Source organism: Chrysoperla carnea, chromosome 4 (assembly GCF_905475395.1).
Source record: "Chrysoperla carnea chromosome 4, inChrCarn1.1, whole genome shotgun sequence".
Taxonomy (NCBI): domain Eukaryota; kingdom Metazoa; phylum Arthropoda; class Insecta; order Neuroptera; family Chrysopidae; genus Chrysoperla; species Chrysoperla carnea.
The window spans coordinates 75,950,156-75,971,764 of NC_058340.1; the positions used below are offsets into that span (position 1 = coordinate 75,950,156).

Consider the following 21,609-nt stretch of genomic DNA (forward strand, 5'->3'; position numbering starts at 1 on the left):
TATCGAAAATAAGAATAGGGACTATATGAGAATAAATCATTCCACAAGCATTTAGATACCGAGTAGTTGAGATAACCCGGCAAAGAAGCAGAGAGTAAGAGTAAATTTACGATTACCTACTAAAAAAAATTGTCGGCTGATACAATTTTTTACGGAACCCGACCTCTCTTAATTCAGCATTGTGTGGCACAGGGTCTATCTAAATAATGAAAAATTGGTAAATGGTCTACAAGAAAAAAAAATTTTGGAATAAAATGCAAAATTGGTAAAATATTTGTTAATTTATTTTGAACCTTATAATAAAAATATAATTTTCCAAAAATTTAACATATATTTCAAATCATTAAAAAATTTCAATATTTTGTCGTAAATTGTTTTTTTTTTTTTTTTTTTTTTAGGCACTTAGTGGCTAAAATTATGAGTAAAACACCAAAGCGATAAAAACATTCCATATTTTATTAGATATACGGATGAAAATTTCTAATCTTATGGAAAATGATTTCTCATGGTGCTCTTTTGACCTCACAATTAATTAAAAATATGGTCCAAAATCAGATTTGTTCCAATGTTCAAGAGTCAAAAAACAAACTATGTCAAAATCAGTTAAAATTATATACTGAGAATCTTCATTTTCGATAAGATTTGATGAATTTTTGTATAAAATTATAGAATTTAACAGCGTCCGCCATTTAGGGCGCAAGAAAGTAAACGGCAGTTCATCTTGAACATCATAATAGCAACCCCTTTCACGTGCAGATGTTTTGCCTTCAAGAGATGTTTGGCACTCTTTGAACCAGGTTTAGTACCCACATGCCAGCTGTGATGAATATTTGACCAATTTTTGTATATTTAATATGCGATTTAGTGTTTACATTTTCTTCGCGCCTTACTTTTGCGGACCGCAAATGGCTCTGACAATGATATGCACGAATTAGTGGTTTTCTATGATTTTCGATGGAGTAGTGCTATATTTACGAATGACACGATCGTTAAGTGGTTGTATGACTCGATAATTCTCTATAATATGTGTATGTTTTTCATCTTTTGCATTATTATTATCAGAAGTTTCTCTTTTAGATCTTTGTAAAGATATAGAATCTTCTTTTTTGGTTTCTTCTTTTCCATTTCTTACGCAACCATTCGCTAACGTACTAGTGCTGTCATGATTCGATTTGCTATCGGCTACATCATGATGATCGGATCCCAATTTTAATGAACGAAATACATTTAACTGAAAAAGCAAATATATTTTTAATGTTTTATGCAAAATTCTTGAACTCTCCCCCCATTTAACCCACACCGTCACATTTTCGGCTAGTGCCCCATTTACAACTGTTGTGGCCCCCGTTGGCGTATTTTTAGCGAAGGCACATATGTCTTCTATTTACCCTCCTTTTTTTAGTTTCGCTTGTTTTGCTCATCTATTTTTTGGTTTTCGTGAATCTATTTGGGACCCCCACGAGAGTAGTAATTTGTCCACTTCAATTCTAATTTTTCTTTTTTAAAAAGTTAAAACATTTTTTTTGATGGAGGCCTCCTAAGTTGCCTCGGGAAAATCAGGTACTCAACCCGAAATTCTATCTAATTTTCCCGTATTTGAAGAAATAAACAATTAATTAAAATGATGGCTCACCTGCTGTTCTGATATTGTAATCGGTTGTTCTAATATAATCCACGTGACTGTTTCACTGTATGGTGGGGTTGTTAATGATCCAGAATATGTCCAATAGTTTCTTCCACATGGTAGGAATTTTTCTAAATTAATCTGAAATTTTTTTGTTTGTGAAAAATAATTACTTTTTTTCTTCTATTGTTAGCTCCATCGGTAATGGACAAGCTTTTATATTCTGACGGGTGAAATTACTTACCCCAACTAAATCAGTTAATATTATTTCATCACTAGCATTCTTAATACGAGGTAATAATGCTGTTATTTTCATTAATTCAGAATTACCACAACCAACCTAGAAAATTTAAAAGAAAATTAAATCAAAATATCATCTTAAATATTTGAAATAAAAGCTCATACATCTAAGAACACCGCCAATACAGCTAAGCCATCTTTTTCCTTGCTTGCAACCTCAAAAGTATCATATTTTTCGGCATTCCAATGGACAAAATGTAACTGAAAAGAGAAAAAATCGTAAAATAAATCACAATAATGCAATTATCAATCAATCGAAGCCATATTTAGAAAAGGCAAGAGTTAAATTCATATGGCAAAAAATAAATGAAGTATGAGTGTCATACATCTGGCGGATCATTTATGCAAATAGAATTAATTGAGAGTGGTTTTATGCCATAATTAGCAAGGTTTTTATTTTGCTTTCCTGGTTAAAATAAAGATTATTTGAGTTTCTATATTCCCACCTTTATTTTTCTTTCGATTCCTTTAACAGGCAGAGCTGGTATAAAAATGAATTTGTGGGTTTCAAATCGTATATTTTGAAAGTTGCTATATGTTTTCCCGTAAGCTACTCCCGGGAGCTACTTCAACTATGTGATACTAAGGTCATTTTTACCAAAAAAAATAAATAAATAAATAAATAAATAAATCTACTTCATTAGGCGATTGAATAAATATTTTTGGAAATATTGTTTAAAATTCAACGCGTACATCGATTCTACCAATCACTTTTTTCTGGAATATTTATCGTTTGTCTCTTGTTGACTTATTCTTGCCTCGCCTTGTTTATCGTTAATAAGTAAGTTAAATACGCAATTCAACTATATAATTAAATTAAATTAGTTTTTCCTATTTTAAATTGAGTTTATTTTCGATTAATAAAAACAAAAATATTTTTATTATTTTAATAAAAAATTTAAAATAAATATTTCAATAACTAAAAACGATTATAAATATTTATTAATTTAAATTTTTCGGTACATTATCCAAAATAAATGTTTATTTTATATGTCTGTTTACGCAGTTAATAAAAAATTTTTTTATTAATCTAAGAAAATTATATTGGCATAGTGGCAAACGGTTTACATATGTTTAAAATAAAAGAAAAGATTTTTTAGTAATAAATATTGCAAAATTTGTGCTCGCAAGTAGGTGACGAACAAAACACAAAGATTTTAATAAGTGTGAATAACATATTAATTAAAATATCTGGATTAAAAATATGTTTTTTAATCCAATAAAAAATAAAAAATATTACAAAGTTTTTTATTTTTATTTTTAGCAAATGGGGAAAAATGATGAAAGATTGACAATATTATAGCCATAAAAAATAATAGTCCCGAACCCCGGTCGGTGTCTGTAAACACATATTGTCATTTTAGGATTCCGTTTTGTGTTTAAAACCTCATCATTTCATTTGAGTCGTTTTAATTCATGGAAATTGTTGGAAAATTAAATCAAAATATTACTTTAACCATGATTTAATCTAAAATAGTCGGGATGAAAACTTAAACTTGGTGTCATAAAGCTTCTCGCTTTTTTATAATTACTTTAAAGTTATTAGATAATTATATGACTAACCTCACCAGAATATGTTTTACCATCCACTGTATGCTCCGATCCAACACCAGGTTTTGGACCCCAATGACAATGAAACTGTTCTAATTTGAATTTATTTTTTAAAGGTCCTCCATAAAATTCTAAATTAAAATATTACTGAATGTTAAACTCTCAAATCATTATAGGTTTAGGGCCCACGATACATTTTGGGAACTTGTCATGGGTGAACATTTGAAACACTCGCGCTGTTGTTAAGGTAGCGTCTATCAACTTTTTTCTCTACAGAACTTTTCAAAGCTGAGGATCCTTAACCTTAACGGAAACCGAAACCCTCCCATCTTTGAATTTCGGGCTTTCGAAAACGAACAAATGATAATTTTCGTAGAGGAAGAAATTGTTAGGTATGACCTTAGCAATAATCTCTAAAATTTTCTTTTATAGAAAGATATATTCCCAAAATGTACGCTGAACCCAGGACTTAATGTAGCTTTCCTTGTCATTTACTTACCAGTTTTTCTTCCATTACATTTAACATGCCAACCATGTCCAGTATTTGATAAAACTTCTCCAATATCATCTGATGGATAATCAATATAAATTGGAGCATTAACATCTTCAATAACAATTGATGTTGGAATATCTATTGGACTTTGAGAATTTCCACTGACTGTATCATCTGTTTATAAAAAAAAAATAACAATTTTTCAAAATAAATAAAGAACCAACTCACAAATCAACTTTTTGTGAATTTTTTTACCAGTTTTTTGAGAACTGACATGAATTTTAGTGTAAAAATCCTATCCGTCAACTAGCAAACTGTCAATTGGTAATATTACAGTATTGAATAGAGCTATCCACCAGAAGTATTGTCGCCTATGGGGCATTGACTCGTCCGCCAAAACTATTACTAACATTACTATTTCCTCAATTGTTAAATCAGTATATGGCGTTTACACCGATACTGACATAATGATATCCAGAAAAAGTTTCTTTTACGTGCAATAAGAATAAGATAACACCCCTATTTTCGAGGTATTGAACTATAGGCTACTAAAAGGGGCTAAAATGGTAATTGTTCTACTATTACTGGGTGTCATTGAATATCCAATGAATCAGTTACCAGGTTTAATCCAAAAGGGAGGCAATATTAGCATGCCAATTAATTTTTTTCGGTCGGCTTCGTAACGGGTTCATTGAGTACTCGGATAAGATTGGCGGAAAAAAATTCCCATTTTAAATCCTTTCTAAAGCCCAATACCTCGATAACTTCTTGGCTACAGTTGTAGAGTAAAAAAATGTCTTATAATCAATTATCAACAAAAATGCGTGTCAGCTCTTAAGCTAATATGTATGTTTGAATTTTTTAGCCTTTGGGTAAATTCAGTATTTCGTCTGCTTGTTGGACGAATAAAATTTATGGGGGGGAGGCGAGTTATAGGTGATTGATTGGTTGATTACATAAACATATTTTTGTATATGAATAAATAACATTGAACTGTTTGCGTAACTTTATAAAAGTTCAATCAATGGATTAAAAACTTCTGAACTATCAATCATAAAAAAAATTTGCAAATAAATTATCATTAAAAAAACTATTGTCATTAGTTATACAAACGAGTTTCAAAAAAAAAAAAAAAAATCTATGGTTCCACGAAAGATTTTTGACCCATTCTCAAAAATTCTTTCTTCGTTTCTTCAAAGTTTCGAAACTTTTTAAGAACCGTCTGTGACGAAATAAAAATATCCGTATACACATATGATCAAGAATTTTCACATCATCTTGTCATGGATTTTGATAATTTTGTATCGAAATTTGAATCACATGAAATCATTATAATACTTTTTCCTTCTTTTGATTGAAGCAATCCATGCGAATTATAGTTTGGGAAGCGGCCATAAACTAAGTAGCACAACTCCAGACTCTTTACAACCCATTCCTGCCTTCACTTAGCCTACCTTAGCCTTTCGTAAGACTCCCCTTTCGGATGGAATGTTATTATTTTATCAAGCCAAGGAGATATTTTACCCAATAAAATATAGACATGGTTCAGCGCAGCTATTGAACTAATAGCCTTCCTTTCGTCTTGACCGGGTCACGTGTAAGAGTATTTTTGAATCACCCTGTAATATATACGTACATACAGACATATTTGTCAATGACACATTTGAAATTGATTGATTGTTGAGGTAGGTTTTTATGATTCTTATTTTATTCAGTAAACAAACTCATTAAACATTTTAGAATACTAGAAAAAATAGAATAGTTTTACAACTATATAGTCCGGAATGAAAAGGGCACCATGTCCATTTTATTTCCAAAAATGAGTAAAAAGGACCATCGTGTTAAGACCTTATTTTGGGCCTTTGGCTAGTATAATTTATATTGTCCTTAGATCAAAATTTTACGAAAAGACAGTATCGCATGAAATACGGTACTATGATATTTCATTAATCGAATCTTATGCAAAATTATAGAAAAATTTTTAATAGAATAAAGAAATATATATGGCGTAAATATAAGAAAATGTCTTAAAATATCGTAAACTAGGCAATTTGTATGATGTAAATGTAAAAAAATGCTCTAAAAATATCGAAAAAGCGTCAAAAAACAAAGTTTTTTTATGTTTCTTTTTGGAAAAAGCCGCAAGGTAATGTTTTTTATTTTTTTACATTAATAGAATCAGTAATTTCTGAGAGGCTGAGTGCACCTCCTTCATACGCATACCATGCAATACTAAGCATACCGGGGACGGAATTGGTTACGCCTTAACCAACTGAGATAATAGGGCGAACCATTTTAACAACATACCAAAAAATTTTGACTGTTATCTATAAGACATTGACTAATATAATTTAATACCACCCCAAATATTTCGTCGAAAACTATATAATAATTGTAAAACTGAATGGAAGGGGTTGCAAAATTAAATATATTTGGTATTCACTTCCATCGAAAAGTTACTTTTCGTGAAATAGTGCGCCCTTTTCTTCCGGACTATAAAACTATAATTACTTAACTATTAACTATTTATTGTTATGTAAAAGTTTTATTTTTTATTTTAAATAATTCCCTTTGACTTTTAATTTCATTCAATTTTATTTAATTATTTATAAAAAATAAAAAAAAAATAATTGTGAATTTTTAATGAAAAACAATAAGAAAAATAAAATAATGATGATGGAAAATAAAGAAAATTTATAATTTTTTTTTTTTTTTTTTGCTAATAACTATGCAAAATATTTTTCCATTTAATTTTCATGTTATAATAATTTACTAAATATATAACTAATAATTATAATAATACTAATTATTTAGTTAAATAATTTGTTTTAATTATTTAAACTAATTATTTTTAACTATTTACACTTTATTTTTGTATTTTTTATGTGTAAATTATTAAAATAATTAAAAATATTGTTTTATATATTTAATAATATTCATTAACAAGGATACAAGCAAATTAATTTTTCATTTTGCATCTCAGAAATGGAAAAAATAATTTAGTATCTATCCTTTTTCCAAATTTTAAATATAGAGATATTTTGGTGATAGTAGACTAATTCGTTTCTGGGCATTTCACCTTCGGTCATTTACCCCAACTATTTAAGTCGTTGCCACTGTATATTTATTTAAATACAGTGTGATAATTTCAAAAGTTTCCACCCTTAATAACTCTTGACCTAATGTGATTATTGTTTCGACTGAAAACACGTCTATTTAGACATCGGGGGGGGGGGAGTTAAAAAATGGTACCTTGGAAATTTTGGGATTTTGGGTTTTTTCCTTCATCCCCATCCACCCCAACTTTGAAATTTCAAATGACACTTCCGACTTTGTCATAACTCATATGAAAGGGCATAAAATTCTCTCTTTAATCATGATAAAAAAAAAATGAAATAATCAATTGGTTCTTAAGACTACACACAAGATTGAATTCTTACCCTTCACCTTCTGTGTAGTCTATCTTAAGAACCAATCGATCGATTTCATTTTTTTGTATCATGGTTCAAAGTTGGGATGTATGGGGGTGAAGGAAAAAACCTAAAATTTTCTAGGTACCATCATAATAATAATCACATCAGGTCAAGAGTTATTAAGGGTGGGCATTTTTAAAATGATAACACTCTCGAATATCCAGGCGTTTTATGGATTGATCGTGGCTAAAAGAATTAGCCCGGATCTGCGGTTTTTTTGGGTCTTGCGTTAACCCTGTGATGAAATATCATGCCATTCGAGCTGGCCATTGGCGTTCTGAGGATTATGGAGAATCTTTTAGAGGAGTAATATTTCTAAATATAGATTTCCCAAGAACAATACGAGGAGGATGAAATTTTTGAGAATGAATCTACATGGAACATAGATTAAATATTACAATTAACGAATACTTATTTCATTAATCGTAAAACGAATCGAAAAAAATTTTTTCCGGCCATAAATTTTATTACTCACACGATCATTACGTGTCAAAATAAACATTTTTTTAAGTAATTTTGATATGATTATTTCGGATTGAACACAACAAATTAAATTATATTTGTCAAGCATAAATATGGCATGTTTTATTTAATATTTACAATAAATTTTAATTATACCTTCTATTCGTATTAATTAATTAATTAAGAATCAATCTAATTAATTATTTAATTTATATAATTATAAACGGGTAGGTACCGAGTGTTCATAAACATTTGATTGATTAAAATTACGATATTTTTATTAAATTTTATAAAGCTTTTACGTGCAATATGTCTACTTTTACCTTGTACATATGAAATATAGCATAAAATATTAAGTTTAGAGTATCGTAACGCTTAGAAATATTGATGGTACAAATGGAATTTTGGTATAAATGTTCATAAAATCACCTAATTCGTCCATTTTCATTTGTCTATCTATCTGCTAGTTTAAAACGAAAAGAGATATTAAACTGAAATTAAGTAAGAAAAAATTCTATAAAAATTTTCGAAGAAAAGGATCCCCATTTTTCATCGAATGTTTTTTTTTTTAAACTTGTCTTAATTATAAAAATAATACAAGTTTAATTAAACTTATCTTGCTTATAAAAATAATACTAGTACTAATTATATTCAATACTGTATGTATACGGTATTTCTACAATTAATTCAGTCTATTGTTTATTTACACTTGTTTACTTGAATTTTTTAATTCCGTTCCAGTACTTGAATTAAGTGAAAATTAAAGATAATTACTTTTACTATAAATAACATGCATTAAGTTTACTTGTTTTTACTTAAACATCTTGTATAAAAAAAAATTATTAATATGATTATTACATTATAATTTTAGAATAAAAACTTGGTGAGACATATTCATGTGACCTCTATATATGGGATATTTTCTTTGGGTTTTCTTATTTCGACAATTTTTTTCTTCAAATATTCATCTTAAGATAGTACGAGCACTAAGGCAATTTTAGATTTAGGGTTGAAATTATTTGTACTTTATTTTCAACTTTGATGATGAATTTTGTTATAACTTTATGAATGTAGACGAAAAATAAGTTTAAAATTTTTCGATATATGCCTTGGTTTTCGAAATATCGGAAGCTAAATATTTAAACAAAATTTTCAATTTTCCATATTTTAAAAATTACTCCAGATATCGTAAAATTTTAAAATTGGAATGGTGCTCGTACATCCTTAAGAATCGAGATTTTGTCATATTTGGGTTTTGCCAGCGGGTTAGTAGATTTCAAATTTTTTACAGCTAACAAATACCGATGATTCCAAGAAAGAAAGCTTGCTTCATTATCTTTAGAGAATTGTGCAAAATCTGATAAAAAAGACTTGATTTGTTTTTGGCCAAGGTTCGAGTGAAAACTGACAAACTGAGGTTTATTATACTTTGTAGCCGTTTGATCGAAGATTATCTTTAAATAACCCAGATTTGGATGAGGTTTAGAAAACCAAGGCTGAATGGGAAGAAAATCTGAACCTGAGAAAAATTAAATGCTCACCCTCGATTCTTTACGTCAATATTAAAGCATTTCTTTCTTGAAAGTTTGTTAAAACTGAGATGATAATCTTACTGGACTCCAGTTTTACAATTATGGAGGTTAAATATAAAATTTGAATAATGAATTAAAAACTATTTTTATTTTGTATTTTGTTAAGTGTTTCTAGATATGTTAGGATGGATGGCGGAGTAAGGTATATGGATCTCCTAAAAATGAATGTATTTAATCAAATCATGTCAAAAGTATTTTTAATCCACTTAAAAAGATGTAATACAGACTACAGAGAATTCTTTTCTGCATTCAATTACAGGAGTTTATTTTTTAAATAGGTTCTGTTTCACAAACTAAATATAACTGAACGTAGTATTGCCATTTTGAAAAAAAACTGTTTCGACCCATATCTCCGTATAACTGTTCACTTCTGGCCAAAAATGGTTATAACCTTTATTGTAGATAATCAAATTCCGTCCTCTTTTTGGAGGATTTTGTGCATTTACATTAAGTCCGTGATACTGAACCCATTTACATAAAATAATAGCTCCTGTAATTTAGTACATTATGGACAAGAGCAGGTTAGGGTTATGTTAGAGTGGCTGTCCTGGGGTGGGACACACTTAGACCATAGGGTCTGTTGTGATATAGAAAAAGGTCTGGTCTTCTTCGGCCACTACTCCATCAACCATTTGGAGCTGTTTAAGAACAGCAGAAGAGCTTTGACGCCGACATGGACAAGAGTAACGACCTTCTATATTACCTGTATTAAAGTGTTTTACTTGGTAATGGCGTATAATATCTACACATAATCCCAAGGTAATAAGAGTAAAAAAAGATCAGCTCTTTTAATTTTAAATCCAAACTATAAAAACTTGTTTTTTTTTTCATTAAATTTTAAGATTTGGTTACAAAGGCTAGTACCAAACATTATAAAACATTTTATTAAATTTTCCATCTAAGAACGATGTCTCAATGTATTTTTAATTATAAAGTGATGTATTATAGGTAAAGTTTAGTCTAGGAACTATAAAATATGAAGATTATATACTAATTTGGAACTTAAAATCATTCATTATGCGATTTTATAAATCCATTTGATATTTCCTATTTGTATTGTTTGGTGTTCGTCTGCATGCCTGGCCGCAGTATCAAAAATATAGAAATATAGGTGAACTGATTTAAATAATAATCGCACCCAAACCAGAAATGTAGGTAAATGATTATGCAATCAAAATGAATACAGATATTAGAATATCAAATATGAATAATTCATCATATTATGACACATTTTAAAAGATATTCCGTAGTTTCTTCTTTTGTAAATAAAACCAATAATAGGTATAAAGCTAGCGTACATGATTTAGAATTATTTACAACAAGTCAAAAACTTATGGTAGCTCTAATTCGTATTATTGATCTAAGATCGGACATATTATTATTCTATACAGTCATAAAAAAACTGTTGAACTTGTGGCAATTATTCAAACAGAAAGACTTTGGTATTTTTCATAAAAATTCTCATTAATGCCATAAAAAACGTGTATTCATTATGACCCGGAAGTTAAGCGGTAAAAAATTGTGCGAGAGTGTCCATTGAATTTTTTATATCAGTCAGATATATCATCATCTCTGCCGTTTTTCATAGAAAACTGAATCTTGTAATATTAATCAGGAGGAATACATTGAATATAAATCTAAAAAATTAAATTAATACCAAGGAAGCTTTTTTCGGAGTGGCTCTATTATCTCTTCAGTCATATCGAAAAAGCTTCCTCAGAATTATTTAAAAATTACTGGAATGAGGGTACAAGATTGAGTTTTGATTAAAAACAAACGGTAGTTGGAATCATATCTTTCGACAGGTTTAAACCTTGACTGCTAATTGTTAAGCAAATGCCGCAATTCTCAATTTTTCGGGCTAATTATTATATAAAACTAGTGAAATCAAAAAATTGATTGAGTTAAACGTTGAAATAGCCTGTAGGGTTTAAAAAACCAACACAATTGTGGGTGACAACTATCTTTTTTAGTTTTTGAAAAAAATAGATACCAAAGTTTATCCTAATTTGCCTCCTCACGGGTAAACAATGTAGTTTACGAAAAAATCTTTCAAACAGTTTTTAGTTATCGTGTCGACAGACAGACAGACAGACGGATGGACAAGCGGAAATGAATAAATAAGGTGATTTAATGAACACCTTTACCAAAATTTTGTTCGTATCATCAACAAATCCACGCGTTGCAACCTTGGGATTAAAATTAGTATACCTTGATATATATTTCATATATACAGGGTAAAAAAATTGCAACTCTCTCTCTCGATAATGCCCTTTTTATAAATTTTTGCAAGTGATACCAAAAAATGTACGCTAATCTTTGGTTGTATACTTACATAAAATGTATAATTCTTGTTTGGAACAGATTTATGATTATTAATAAAGATATTAGAGGTATCTTTATAAAATATCTTTAATTATTTGATAATGAAGGACATCCTGTACTGTAGTACCTTATTTAAAGGTATAAGTAGGTGTAATCAATGAGATTTAATAAGTTAAACGTAATAAGTGTAGTTTATTTAGTTTAGTCAGTGTAGACTCAACTCAACTCAACTCATACTATCAACTAACTAATCCAATTCAATTCATTCAAATTCTCTGTGTTATATGTATATATTAATTGTTTTGAATGATAAAATAAAGATCGATTAAGTAATGAACGTATCAGAATATATAAATGATTCAGTCACTCATAAAAATGGATTGATCTCTTTAATAGCAACCGGAATTATGTGCTAAGAAAACTAGAATTCCATCACTAAGGTTATATTTTCTCCCCATTAATTGCTTCTTTAAATACTTCTTTTAAAAAGTTTATTTTTATGGTTTTTATACACGTTTTTCTAAAAAATTTTCAAACACACGCCGTTTTTTGGGGGTGAATTTATCACAAGGATTGAGAAAAACGCGTTACAAGCTTTTACAAAGCGGTGCTTGTATAGAAAACTCGTTACGTATATGGCTATAATAGTATAAGAGACGGTATAAGGTCGAACTTCACCCTTCTGATAAGTAGATGAAACATATTTTTTTATTCAATTTTATTGATTTATAAACAAGCCTATCATAGTTTTTCTATTGAAAAGTGTTCATGGCTATTTAAAAAAAAATAATAATAATTTTAATCAATTTATTATCTGATATCAATTTCGATTGTTTAACAGATCGGTGATGATATGTTAATACCATATAGGTAACTACTCCGATCAATTAATCATTCGAAATTGGTATCAGAAGAAAGATAATTTAGTTACAAAAATAATGGTATAGACTTGCCTACAAAAAAATCATTATGAAAAAAAATTGCTTAAAATTAATTTAATTAAGAATAGTAAAGAAAACTTTTCGATAGAAAAACTATGATATGAATGGTTAAAAATCAATAAAGTTTCATTAAAAATATGTCTCATCTGGGTTATCAAATGGGTGAAGATCGACCTTATACCGTCTCTTAATTTAGCTCTGAGTGTTTGCCACCACAGTCTTTGAGGTGAATACGATAACGAACCACTTTCAACCACTCTTTGGTTTTTTTTTAATCTTTCTGGCTTGGCTAATTTTTGTACTTTTCTGCTACATCATAAATCCATTATTTCGACTTCTTCGAATTTCTTGATAAAATTTGTTTATATATTTCTTTGATATTAAGGAACATTTTTAATTTCATTTTTGGAAAATTTTAAATGAGAAAATTGCTTTAATTATCAAATAAAATCAATGATAATATCAAAACGTGATGGTATCATGCTGCTGCGATTAATAAAGGAATATATAAGTTACATAATGTTACAAAACCCTTCATATGATAAAAATGTTTCGTGTTTATTAAAAGAGTTTTAAAATGATTAAATCGACTCTTTGTTTTAATTTTGTACCTCCGCTGTTCCTCTGTTTTAAAAAGTCGTTAATATAAATAAATTGAAAAAAAAAATCGTATTAATCAAATGATCATATTTAAAATAATAATAATCATATGATATTTATCATATGATACACATACATTAAAATAAGTAATCTAATATTTAATTAACACGTAACTACTGCACTAGTGTGCAATATACCTACTATTCAGTCTAGGGTCAGACATAGTATTTGACAATTATTTCAGAACGGATGCAATTTTAGGAGACTATAGGTGTTTCCAAGACCATATTTGAGGTAGTACGAGTATCAAGGCAACTTTGATGACGAATTTTTGTATAACTTCATAAATGTAGACGAAAAATAAGAATACAATTTTTCGATATCTGCCTTGGTTTTCGAAATATCGAAAGCTAAATAATTAAGAAAATTTTCAATTTTTGATATTTTGAAAATTACTCTAGGTATCGAAGAATTTTATTCTTACTTTTCGTCTTATATTGTCAACTTATAACATAATTTACCATCAAAATTGAAAAAATATATTTTTTTTAAATTTGTATCCCCTCTATCGTGCTCAATCATCCTTAATTAGTCGGGAACAACAATTTTTTTTGTTATCAGTAATTTATTAGTACATTTGTTTAATTTATAACAAACAACTCTCTTATTTAAAGTGATTTTCAATCTATGAACTCGAGCTGACCTTTAGATGACCTTGGATTTCAAAGTCAAATTCATGGTCGTTTTAAGATTTCGTTTCAAGAAGAACTTTTGTTTGAATTATTTGTTTTTGATCTAGCCTACGTCTGATGGTCGTCATATTGAATTTTCATCTTTGACATATCTTCAGTGACCCTCGCAAGATAAAGAATAATCGTTTGACGTAAGAATCATCAAAATCGGTCCACGCGTTTGGTCTCTAGTGTGTCGCAAAGAAACAAACATACATGCATACATATATAAGACTGGTAAACACATTACCTCTCTTTTGCGCAGTCGAGAATACTTTGCTCATTAAAAGATGGTTAGAACTTTTGGGACATGCTGTAGGTTAATTAGTGATGAGATCACATATCAAATTGATTTGAAAATTATAATTTATGGACACCCACAATTTTTTGTTGTTGAAACTATTCAATAATTATAAGTATTATTAATAACAATATTAATAATAATTTTGGATCGAATGTTTTATAAATATGTCAATCTTTTTAATGTTTGATAACCAAAATCACAAAGAATCATTTAGATTTGCTCATCAGTTCGACTTGTTTATACTTAAGTCCTTGAATCCATTACAATTTTGATTACACAGATGCTTTATTTTGTTTTCTTCAATATTATTTCTAGTTTATTTTTATTATTTATTTATTAAGGCTCCGTACCCATAAATAGTAGTAAAGCTACGTCGCCCATAGTCAATCAAAGGGCCTAGAAAATTTTGTATTTGCGCTGTTACAAAAACTCATACGCGGTTAATATTTTCACGGATATGTTAAAGTACTTCACCTGCTATAGCATGAAATACTATCTTCTATAAGTCCATAAAAACATGGTTTTATGTTGCTGCACTATTGGTGACAACAATATACAATACTAAGACATTGTGTCTATACATATACTCAATACACACATTACATCGATTTAACAAGACGAATAAGAACTGTTTTAGTGCGACCAAAAACTTCGTCATAAATTTTGTTTCTGAGAAAAAATGATGAAAACCGTTTTCGAGATATATAGAAAAGTATCTATTTTTAAATCCTGTTATATTCGGTATACTAAGTTTAGTTCCATGTTTGTAACGCTTAAAAATATTGATGATACGAACAAAATTTTAGTATAGGTGTTCACAAAATCATCTTATTAGTTAATTTCCGGTTGTCTGGAAGCAAACTCGAAAACGAAAAGAGATATCAAGCTAAAATTATAGTGTAATCTCACTTAACGTTTTACCTCCATTAGAAAAATAAAATAGGGATGATTTTTTGGTTGCAGAACGAGTTAAAACAAAATGCATTTTTTAATAAATTTTTCACGCACGATAATTACAATAAAAAAATTTCTTGTGAATCCTGTTTAATTAATGCGCTAGTAATTAAACATAAAAGGTAATAGGATATTATTTGAATATTATCTTAATATTAATATTTGAATATTATCTTAATATTAATATTTTATCTTAATATTTGCCTTATCTTAATAAGAAGTCTAGAGCCAAAAGTAGTATTTGATAATCAATTCAAACCAGTTGAAAATTTGATACGTCTTGATTCCACGACAAGCTTAAAGTTTCATTTGTTGAGCGTCAAACAAAATGATTTTTTCAATTTTAATCATTTATCTTTTTGTTTCTAAATCATTCTCAATCAATCTTCATCAATTTAAATGTTGCAGAGAATTTATGATTTTTTCAGGCCTTCTGAAAGAGAATCTATTTCAATTTCATATAAGAAAGAATTTCTCGTGAGAATTTTTAATAATGTTCGCGATTAAGCTTATAAATCTCACATAATATGTAATCTCTTTATTAATTAAACTCATTTGTTTTGCAAAGGTTATTTAAAGGGCACAGCTGCTATCTTCAAAACAAATTTCGAAAAACAAATTACTATCTCCAGTGATTAATTGGTCAAATATCTACCTATTTTTATAAAAATGCATTTGTTTTGTTAAAGATGAACAAGGCTATCTCGAAATATTTCAAAATCAATCTTATTTACTTCCGATAATTTATTTTTATAAATAGAATTTGAAAATGTTGCAGAGTCGTATCATCAATTTTACGATACTTCAGTTATTATTGAAATAACTACCACGATACTCGAAATAAAATTGGTCAAGTTAACTGATATTTACGTTTTTTGGCCTACTAGCGTACGAAAAATCTGCGTCTTTGTATGTAATTTTTGTTATTTAAAATAAGCATTTTATTTTTAAATATTTTAATTCCAGTCATTCAACCCTCTTAATTATAAAAAATTTATATTTATTTTCACTCCAGTCATATTACGAAACAAAAATAAACTCAAAATAAAATTTTCTTGTAAATAAAAACAAAAGAAATATTTTCAAAATATAAGTTTGGAAAATTTACAAATAATTTGATCTAAAATTTTAGTCAACATACCATATACAATTCTTTCAAAAACATTTTATCTTTCCAGACTTTAAGTCGGCTTAAAGTCTAAAATTAACATTCTCGTTCATAAAAATCCTAAACCAAATTAACAAATTCGACACACCCGTCGCAGATTTACTATTGCAACAAAACACAACTTGTGACTTTTTAAAGATTTTTGTAATTCTTCATTTAGCCAAAAAATTTAAATACATCAAACACCTTTCAAATATTATTCAAGACTATAATAAATAATGAAAAATTGCTCTATAATTTTAATGTCGATACTAATATGCGATTAGCAATTTTTAAAATTTTAATTTTTCACTTAGATCACGTCGAAAACATCAATTTTCTTTATTACCAATCTTTAAAGTCGACTTTATACCAGACTTTATCGTTCAAAGTCCAATTCTAACAATCGTTCATAAAAAACACTAAACCATATTAGCCAATTCGACTCACTAGCCACAGATCTGCGATTGCAGCAAAAGAAAAAGGAAAATAAACAACCCATTTCAATCAGACTGTGACTTTTTATATAATTTCTAATTCTTCATTTAGTCAAAAAGTTAAAATACATCAAAAATACAAGTTTTTAGTAAAATTAACACAAAACCTTTCAAATATTTTTCAAGACTAATAAATAATGAAAAATTGTTGTAGAATTTTAATTTTCATGCTAATATACGATCAGCATTTTTTCAATTATTATTTTTTCAATTAAAAAGTATATTTTATCAGAAAATGATTTTTTAGTACACAATAATTATTTGTTATTAAGAATTTTGATTAAATATTTTCCGATTTTTCTTTTACTGGAGATGGAAATCTGGATGTTTTTTGGTTGTTATTTTGAGTCCAATTTATTTTTTAGGCATGAAATTTTCTATATGAGTTTCTATTATTCGATTAAACAGTTTTGTTTCGATTTGATGGTAAAAAAAATTAATATTTGATTATCGGCAAAAAATTCTATCGTCAAATCGTTGCGTCGCAGTTATCGTTCTTCACTATTAATCAATTCAATAATTTCGATGTCAAAAATATCGAAAAAAGTTGAATTATGCATAAAAAATTCTTCTTGTAATTCATTATTTTTGATAAAATTTCAATTTTCTTATCACAAGAAAATTATGAAATTAATAATAATCAAAATGAAACTAATCGAGAATTCAGATGAACTATTCGAAAAAATGCAAAAAAAATGATATTACTGAAAATAAAAATAATCGAAAATTCAGATTTTCAATTAGAAACGAATAATTATGAAATTGAATTATCAAGTTTATTCAGTTTCAAGAGACCCAAATTGGTAAATTAAACAAATTGATCTTTTAGAGTTTTGCTTTTATCCAAAATATTTGTACGAATTTATAGGCAAATATTAAAAATTAAAGCTTGCGACGTTGCAATGAAAATGTAATGAGCTTATGTAGTGAAGAAAAAAAATAATTAAAAAAAAAAAATTCAGAAAATTCCCTTACCATGATGAGATTCCATTTTAATTTTAATTATAAAATTTTCTTTTTTTAATTAAAAAGAAAATCACAAAACTAAGTTTATTAAAAAATAATTAAAGCACAATTGGTTTAAATTTTTTTAATCAATAATAATAATATTTTCGATAATTTCCTTTCCAAATAGTTCTGGTGGAAGTGACATACAGAACTAAGAATTTTTCCAATTTCTTTTCATTTTTATATTTATTTGTATCCTATATGATGTGTATGTATGTATATTTTTTTTCTAAATTATTTTGTATGAGTTACTAAACAATATTATTCTTATTATTTTAATATTTAAATAGCTGTTCTGTTACAGCACCTCCTACTCCAATGGTATCATTGTAGGTACTTTATTTAAATATATTAACTACACTGTGTACCAGAAGTATCCATGGATGTGAGTTTAACTAGCTATAGCTAACTTGATACATAATATAGAAACATTAACATGTACAGGGTGTTATTAATAATCCGAGAGATGACGAATAGAAAAATCGCAGCGAGATGACTCTACCAAGCTTTTGATACCACTTAGGGATCCAGTCTGCCATTTCATCAAGATATACCAAAATATTTCGATATCGTAATTCCAATCAGGAGGGAGATCAACATAAAACATCTTTGAGGAGGCTCTTTTACCTTATCTGCCACTTTGCACTGAATTTTCTCGGAATAATTTAAATTTTTAAGGTTTTATATATTTGCCCCTTGATTGGAGTTTCGACCTCCCGGGCCATTAGCGTGGATTCAGAGAAGTGATGTAGAGAGCAATATGAACTCTATGACTAAAATACTAAAATCTGTTACATTTTGCGACTGTTTCTGGAATATCGACTGAAATTGCACCAAGAAATCGACATCCGTATATGATTTTGATTGCTATCTCAGAAACTACACGCCCAATCGTCAAATGGTGATTTTTTAATATTTTGTGTCAAAAATACTCTAAAAATGATTTTCATTCAAGTCGAAGTCAAAAAAAAAAGTTCCTAATTTTTAGGCATTTTCTTAAAGAGTACCCTTTGAAAAAATCCAAAACATCCCAAAATTATTTTCTTTTTGGAATTTAATGTAACTCGAAAAAAAAATTTTTGTCCAGAAAATAATTTCTAACAAAGTCGGATTCAAAATGGATTTCACAATTTTTTTCAATTACCTTAAAATTTTGGTTTTGAGTTTTATAAAACTTGGTTATAAAATAGTAATTCTGACTCAAAAAATACAAAAACCTGTCAAAATACTTTTAAAAATAATCAGAAATCGCAAAATATCTGATATTTATGTTTTTCGAGTCGTAATTAACCAATCTTTCACGCCAATCAAAAATGTGTATAGAACCGTCTTAACGATAAGTTTCGTAGTTATCGGCGACCCAAGAAGTTGCTCCGGTTGAATCAGTTTCTACTTTTCTTCACTAGTTAATCACACTCTTAGTAAAACCAGAATCACAGCAGATTTCATGTTCTTAATTTTTTGAAAACTGATTTTTGATTAAAAAAAATAGCAATATTAACAAAGCAATATTACTTACCCGCTAAATCACATTTTTTTAAATGTAATAACTTCCAAGATTCTTTACAATCTTCACAACCGCACGAATTCATCTTTATTTTATATGCGCCTACTTGCAAAAAATCTGAAACAAGGTGATTAAGAAACTTCGTTGAAACTTATTTTCTATGTTCAAAGGAAAATTTTTGTTTTTCTATTATTTAAGTATGCATTGCCTGAATTTACAAAAAATTTTTGGTCGAATGGTCTAAAAAGTTAATTGATGAAACAATAATTTTTCACATGATTAAAAGATAATCATTTTTAAATCAGGGATAAATCCCTATTTCTTTCGTTAAGTCAATATTCCCATTTAACTTTACACATCTCAATTATAAGACAGTTGCTAGGAAAATTATAAAAAAATTGACAATTAAATGTCAGTTTGTACAACGTAAGCTCATTTCTAAAGTTATCCAAATTATTGGATAATTACTTCACTAAAAATAAAAACTCTAAAAAAAAAATTAATTTTTATTAATAGATAATTAATATTACCTGGATCCTCGGACACTCTGGTTGGAACGGTAATGAGAGAGCGGACAAGCTGGCCAAACTGGGAACCACCATGGCTCCCACTCAAGAAAAGCTTGCGAGAATACCATACCAAGAAGGTCTTAACAGATTAGGAGATAATCTGAAAAACCAACAATTAAAGGCATGGACCAGCTAAGAGGGAGGGCGAATCGTCAAAAGCCTGTTGGGTGAAGGAAACTCGCTCGGTAACAGAGCCGAGGAGATCTTGAAACTAAACAGAGCTGATATTAGAGTCATCGTAGAGTTACTCACAGGGCATGATAACCTTGGATGATTGGAATAAGACAATCTCCCGCGTGTGACAGATGCGGAGAAAATTCAGAAGAAACATCGATCCACTTTCTCTGTTACTGCCCGGCGCTCATACAGCAGCGAAGGAAATGGTTTGGTCCGGCCATAGTCGAAACAGAAGAAATTAGGAAACTCAGCGCTAGGCAAATCCTGGGTTTCAGTACATTAGTTGGTTATAATAGCCACTGAAAAGCGTAGCGTGGATAGAGTACAAGGGTCTATTTGGCTAGGTGCTCTGAACCATTGCTTCGAGGCCCGATGCTCGAGCATGGCCCGCTAACCTCCATACCCATACCCATACCCATAATAGATAATTAACAATAATGGAGCCGAAAATTGATGAAAAATGGGGCTTATTTATTAAAGAATGAAACTTTCTGGACTCAGGAAAAAATTTTGATTTTATTTTTGAAATTCTTGACTTATGATAATTGTGATTCATTATAAAGAAATTGAAACAAAACAAGTGAAAACAAACAATTGACTGAGTTAATTGTTGAAATACCATGTATAGACAGTGTTGATGCGCAATCGTATAGACAGTGTTGATGCGCAATCGTTTGTTATTTTTGACGTCACGTAAATAACAAAAGATATTCACTTTTAAAAACGGTGATGTTTACAAAAAAATGTTTCACACAAAAGTTTTTTATTTTTTGATAAGGAACATTTTTCACATTTAAACATTTGTTCTATCTCTAACGGTTTACAAGATGGGTCCTACGAACCTATAGGTCAAGATCCAATTGACCTATGTTGCTCATTTACGAACTTGACCTCATTTTTTACGCCCTGAGTAAGCTGTAAAAATTTCAGATCGATATCTGTTTTCGTTTTTGAGTTATCATGTCCACAGACGGACGGACGGACGGACAACCGGAAATGGATTAATTAGGTGATTCTATGAACACCTATACCAAAATTTTTTTCGTAGCATCAATATTTTTAAGCGTTACAAACTTGGGACGAAACTTAATATACTATGTATATTTCATATATACATGGTATAAAAAGTTCTATTTACCAAATTTACATAGACCCAATATTTTTTGAAGTACACAATTGATTTAGGAATATAGGTACACAAAAACACCGAAAACAAAAATAAATCATAGAAATTTTTCTTCATTGTGAGCTCACGGTCTTACAGTTAAGTTTATTTGTATATGAAACATTCTGTATTTTTACATATTTATTTATGCAATTGTATATACAATGCATTTAAAAAATATTGACGATA

The 21,609-nt window shown here is 28.7% G+C and overlaps 1 protein-coding gene across 1 annotated transcript; it reads right to left on the reverse strand.

Annotated features, from left to right (window-relative positions):
- Nucleotides 1–366: 366 nt before the first annotated feature.
- LOC123297394 (carbonic anhydrase 1-like) lies at nt 367–18,029 on the reverse strand. Its single transcript, XM_044879041.1, has 7 exons — nt 17,970–18,029; nt 3,975–4,142; nt 3,488–3,606; nt 2,030–2,125; nt 1,869–1,964; nt 1,634–1,765; nt 367–1,231 (listed from the first exon to the last, which is right to left on the reverse strand). Exons 1-7 carry the CDS (start codon nt 17,983–17,985, stop codon nt 932–934), a joined length of 927 nt encoding a protein of 308 aa, XP_044734976.1. The 5' UTR covers nt 17,986–18,029; the 3' UTR covers nt 367–931.
- Between the last annotated feature and the right edge of the window lie 3,580 nt (nt 18,030–21,609).